General features: G+C 40.2%; 1 protein-coding gene across 1 annotated transcript; it reads right to left on the bottom strand.

Moving 5' to 3' along the window:
- TMEM59 (transmembrane protein 59) lies at positions 1 to 6,030 on the bottom strand (the record flags this gene model as incomplete). Its single annotated transcript, XM_009874402.1, has 7 exons — positions 1 to 964; positions 1,714 to 1,822; positions 2,617 to 2,701; positions 3,014 to 3,098; positions 3,372 to 3,524; positions 3,726 to 3,820; positions 5,925 to 6,030. Coding segments are annotated over 7 exons (789 nt in total), but the record flags the coding sequence as incomplete, so codon positions are not given.
- Positions 6,031 to 6,320: the final 290 nt, after the last annotated feature.

Raw genomic sequence — 6,320 nt, 5'->3', positions numbered from 1 at the left:
AGTCAACTTTTTCTATACAGTCAGTTTTATTTGTCTGTTCTCATTTCTCAGGAATCGACCTTTTTTTCCTGTAAATGAAGTTACAAGACTAGAATAGTTAATCAAGAACAGAAAGTAGAATTTCTTCCGAAAACACAGGTGCTAACTTACAAGCAATTTAAGACTTAAGTTTGACAAAATAATTGACCATGTTATGTTCTGTATGTGAAGGTGTATGTCCATAAGCTTTAATAAAGTTTCCATCTTTCACAGCTGAGTTCTAGCCTACAGTACCCCAAAAATGCTTTCCATCTTGGATATTGCCACACTGTAGAAAAAAAAAATACTTCTATTTCTGGAGACAAAGTTGTTTGTGCATGGACTTTAACAAGTACAAAAATTCAGCAGATGATTTTATAATATTTTCTCTTAACTACAACAGAAAGTGCAACACTAAAAAGGCATCTCCTGCCTACTTAAAATTTCTTATACTTTTAAAAAGCTAACTCTGAATGTACACATTACATCCTAGAACACACAAATAAGTTTGAAAATGTCACGGCTGAAGTATGGAAAGCATGCTTACAGCTTTTGTAAGCAAAAAGACACAGAGTAAACACCAGTGAGAAGTCGTTAGGTCTGGAAACAAACATAAATTCAGGATGTCTGAATCTTCACTACTAGTTGGAAACAAAATCCCATGACATTTGTTGATTCTGTAAATTTATTTGCATTTATAGACTAAGCTTCTTATCTGAAGAACCACCACAATCAATCAGCAGTTGCTAGCTCTGTTAGAATTAGTCTGTCGGATCCAATGGAGACTTATTTAAATCGCTGATTGAGCCAGATTGACTTTTGTAGGAAGAGGTCCTGCTTCTTCATGTTCCTCAGTCTTGCATCTAACCACAACAAGTGCAGAAGACGGGTATCTGTTCAGTTTTTGTTCATTCATGTATTCCAAATCTCCATAGATGCTCAGCTTCTGAAATATTTAAACAATTTACTTTAAGACAAACACACTCCATACTGCAAGACAGGCTTCATAAAGCAACTATATTCCCGGTTCTGATGGCTGCAGTCCTTTTAACCCAAATGAACCCTGGCTTTCTGTAACATCTGAAATACACAGCTGGAACTGGATTTGAGTCCAAAAGAATCATATTAAGCCTGTCAGAACAACAGGAGATATGGTGCTTGTGTACCAGCTCCTTTAGTCTGCAAATACTGTGAGCCTTGACCCTGTCAGAAGCGCGGGGATCTCGCTGGACACAGGCATGTCAGTTCAGCCAGTTCCCCTCTGATCACCAATAATAAGCTCTCACTTCTGTTCTCACTATTGAGCCTCCTGGATTAAACCCACACTGGGTTCCACCTACACCACCCAAAGCTCAGCATAGCTTTATTTCCAGAGAAATCAGAAGCAACCTCCATTTGTTAAGAGTAATTTGAAGACTGACAAGAGAAGAGCGCTACAAACCAAAAGACATCATATCTGGGCTGCCTAAGTAAGGCTCTGGGCACTGATCAGCCACAGGAATAAGCGAGAATTGGTTCAGCTATAAAAATCTTCATTTAAATAACGAAAATGGTTTGTTAACTGCATTTGCAAAATAAAAAAACCTCTTTCTAGCTGAACCTCCTTCCAAGCATTTCTTAGTCTCTAGACAGCTGTAATCCAGGAATAATATAATCAACAAATTCAAAACACCGTACATTAGAAACCAGCGTTACCTCAGACGGAACGTATTGCTCTACAGCTGTAGCTACAGTTGCGCAACAAATCCAGAGCAGCACCAACACCGACAGGACGAGTGTAGTGGTTAAAATCCAACTGGAATTTCTGAAATGAAAACAATGTTACTAGATTTTGTATCTTGAATACAAGACAATGGACCCTCTAAGAAGTTTGTCTCAATTTTGACTGCATTTCCTGACGATTCCTTACTCTCTGGCTCTTCCAGCTACACCGCCCCACTTCAGGCTCCTGAGTACTCTGATACCTATTTAGTATCCAACTTGAAAGACACAAAAGACTTTCTGGTTTCTGTTTACTGGGCCCTAAGCATCCTTCTATTTACAGTTTTAGAAACAGATTTATGCATTTGGGGTGCTATTCATTGATCCTTGATATGTAAGCTTTTACAGAGAAAGTAAGTAGAGCAGGGGAAAAAAGCAGCAACATGCTTATCTTCAGCAAAGCTTTAATAAAGATATACTGGATATTTTCGGCCTGGAAATGAGACACAATTGTCTTTCATATCAGACAATCCCAAACTAAATGCAAACCACGAGCTTTGGCCTGAAACATACTCAGAGCTAAAGAACAGGCAAAACACGGTATTGATTAAAGAGTTCACAGAACACACTCAAAAAAACCAGTGTAGGCAATCATCAATATGATGTTGACTTGAAATGGAAGAGAGAATCAAAGTTGGCAGAACAGCCTGCAAGTAACACGGGGTCAGCATGGAGAAGCAGCAATAACGAACAGTCAGATACCCGACTGCAACCGCTACGCAACCTGAACCGAACAGACTTGTAGCACTTCGAGACCTTGCAGCAGTGACCACCCCTCTCCCAGAGGAAAGGCCGTTATCCTCCTTAGTAGGTGCAGACGTTCCAGAATATACGTACATGGAAAGACACTTGAAAAAGCTGTCATTTTCTCGCTCTTCAAAAAGTCCTCGGTGTGTCTGTGAACTTCCTGGGCGTAGGTCTGCTGAAATAGAACAGCAGAAACAGCGGTGAGGAAAGCAATAAAAGAGAAGACCCAAATGCCATATGGTTTGCCTGTACAGAGAGCATAAATGGAAGATTTTAAAATGGCCCCAGCTTGTGTGTTTCTATTTCCAGCAGAGCTTGGTTTCTGTCACAGACTTTGCTAAGTGTACACAGTGCAGTCTTCATGGCAAACAATTGTATTTCAGATTTCTAAAAATTTGTTTTCATGTGTGACCTGCAACTTTTTTTTTTCCCTTGCATGACAGGAAACATTTGCATTTGCTCTTCCAAAGCACAAAGAACAACTTACAGGCTGTTTTACTCAGTGATAAGGAACCTCTTGTATCTCCAGTTTCCTGATCAAGCTGTGGAACGTACTGTACTTCTGGCTTTGACTAAAACAAAATACAGAGTTAGGAGATCGTGCTATCAAGCTTCCACTGATCTTGACAGTTTACATTTTCAGAACTAATACAGAAGTTAACTTTAAGACATGCCATTCACCTAAGTTTGATTCCCCTCCCCCTCCACTGGCCCTAAAAGCTGTGTAATACTAGCACAAAACAGACAGTTCTGATAGCGCTCTACAGTTTTTTCTGGGACTGGGAGGAGCAGAGTTAAACATTTAGCAACAAAGACACCTTAATCTCAATGAAAAAGGCAAGCACCTGGAATATGACAATTTTTCCATCATCTGCTTGAAGGTAGAAAGTCCATGAGGATGTTATGAAGCTCTGAGCCGAATCCATCATGTCACTCCAGAATGATCTCACGAGCGTCAGAGGAAAGAGCAGATGAATTCTTGGCATCAGGGACATCAACTGTGAGCACAACATTAAGTGGTTTTCCATTTGTTTTTATATGAAAAGGACTGAAGTCATGTTCTTGCTCACCCCTGGCCCCGTGTCTAGATTTCAGTCCTCAGGAAGATTTATCTTCCATTTGAAGAAATATAAAAAAAGAGAAGACACATTGAACAGAAATCAAGTAGGTGGTATTTGAAAAACATATCATCTACTTACTTGCTCTTGCCTTAGCTCTGCAAATGGCAATTGGTTCTGGCATCCAAGATGGCAAGCATATTGTTCATCAGATTGGGAGTATGCTTCAGTACAGGCTGCAGGGAAAAAGTTCCCCAAATGAGAAGACAAATTCTGCATTTTAGTTATGAAAACATTTTCAGTGTAACTTGGATCAGAAACAAAGCAGCAGTTCAAGGATTTACAACCCTTTTGCAGGGAAAGATGCGGCAATCACTCTGAGGTCTAATGAAGGTTAAGGAATCACAGCTTAGATGAGGTAGTTGAAATTTGGATGCAGTCAGAGCAACCACTCATGAATGCTACCCTGGCCAAACTCTGGGATGCAAGTTTTAACTGATCTTCACATTACCACTTTAGTTTTCCTCCACATTTCATGTAAAACATGGGTTTTACCTCAGAGAACAAAAGGCGGAATCCTGAGAAGAACAGAGGGACCATCAGTCTACCAAATCCCTTTGAGGTAACAAAAGAAGTCATGGAAAATCAAAGGAGCGTTTTCCCGCTAGTGTGAGGAGTACAGAAACTGCATCAAAAGTATTACGGAATATTTTTTATGAAAAATGAAGCCTGCTCTTTGTTTTACGGATAACTTCTATGAATTGTTCACTAGAGATCATGAAGACCAAGGAATTAAAATTATTCAGAGAGAATAATTTAGATTATTCTGTCCACGGAAAAATCAGGCAGACAATACACAGACATAGCTCTTCCTCAAAACTCTAAAGCTCAGGTGGGCAATGCTGCAGTACTCCCTGAACTAAAGAATCAAATCAAGTATCAACAGAGAGGACAGGAGCTCTCCCGATTTTCCACAGGAACAAACAGATCATCATAAAGGCAAAGAGGCTGGCCGGAAGCATGGCATCAGCAGCCAAATATCTGAGTATTCAGCTCAGCTCACAGCATCTGAACAGCAATCCCATGGTAAAACTGCCACCAAACTAGTGTTTGTAGGCATTGAGAAGCATCAGAAGACAGAACCGAACAGATCAGCCAAGACATATCTTGCCAACTGCAGACTCCTCAGTCAGGGCACCAACCAGCGTGACAGATTACAGAACATAAGCCAGCAAAAGACAACAGCCTCAGAAAGGAGAGTTAAACCAGCAAGTAAGCAACTGTTCCATTACCTCTACATGTGGTCTACTGCTACATTACCCTTTTTTTATGGCACTCTTTCACGTGTAGTTTGACAACTAGATTGACACGCTGTATCACAGTTACACACAGCGTATGACAGACTAGAGCAACAGCCCATTTCTAGAGTAATGTCATTTTCCACCACATGAGCATGTTTGCATGTCAGGCTTTCTACTTGCACACCTTCCGTCAGGTCTCTGAGCTAGCCACTAGCCCTCTTGTTTTTCTGAGCTACTGAGAGATAAAAGCCTCCTTTGAGCACCAGCTTGGTGGTTAAGGGCATCAGAACCACAGACAGAGAGCGCCTACCTTTCCTGCTTTGAGTGGTTATGTCCCACTTAATTTCTGAATAAAACTGTGTGAACCAGCTGCCTCAGTATTATTGGATGAAACTTGCATACGATTTCAGAACCGGAATTAATTAGCTGACAGGACACATATTTCATCTTCACTGGGAAGTTTTTGCTCTAACACAGATAATCCAAGAGAATGGCCTATTTCAAACAAGACACTCATCTCATTCCCAAAAGCTTAGCTCTAGGTCAACTTCGGGATCTAGCCTAGACCACAAGTTACAAGGCAGACAGCACATGTTCTTACTGTCTGAACAGTTCACTTGTACATACAAGTTTTGTCAGGAACTCTAAATGGGACTGATTGTTGCATGGAATTATTAAAGAAAAAGTGTTCATTTCACTGAATTTTTTTCCCCTGGCCATTTTGTGTTTTCTATGACAAACCATTTATAGTAAAATGAAATAGTTCTGATTTATTTACTGAGACTGATGATACTTAAGAAATTCTGGAAAATAGCAACACTAAGGATCAGGTAAGGAGAAACTTGCAGAGAAGAGACAACATTTCACTGAGATTTTGGTTTTTTCATATCCTGTATGTAAAGTTTAGGAAGTTGTTAAACAAAACCAGAAAGCAACTGAAGTAATCCCACGAATTTAACAACACCCTTTCAGACATTCTTGCTCTTCCCTCTGTTACGTCTCCCCATTATGGGATGTTGAAGGAGTACTGAAGTCTTACCAGAGTCACATTCCAGCTTGGTTCGATTCAAATCAATGCCATCATCCACAAACTGACAAATGGAAAACAGTCTGCAGCCTCGCTGGCACGCGTACAGTTCCTCTTCCTGGGAAGGCACAAGAAAATACTTGCATCCCTCCATTCAACAATAAATTGTCAGAAAGCAAAGATTTTTTTTTTTTTAAGTGCTATAAAAAACACACCCACCAGAGCACCATCCTTCTTCCCTCCACTACACCTAGAAGGCAGCTAAATAAGACACTCTGGATGATCTGAAACAAAACCAAGCTACAGCTCTTGAACATTAATATACTATTGATTTATTTCAAATATAGCTCTTCTTTCTGTGGTGGGCCAGATCTCGGATAGCAAATTCTATATTGTAACTCCAGTCCT

The sequence above is a fragment of the Apaloderma vittatum genome, unplaced genomic scaffold (assembly GCF_000703405.1).
Source record: "Apaloderma vittatum isolate BGI_N311 unplaced genomic scaffold, ASM70340v1 scaffold21868, whole genome shotgun sequence".
Lineage (NCBI taxonomy): Eukaryota > Metazoa > Chordata > Aves > Trogoniformes > Trogonidae > Apaloderma > Apaloderma vittatum.
Note: the sequence above shows the minus strand (reverse complement) of the source record. Positions and strands in the feature narration are given on the sequence as shown.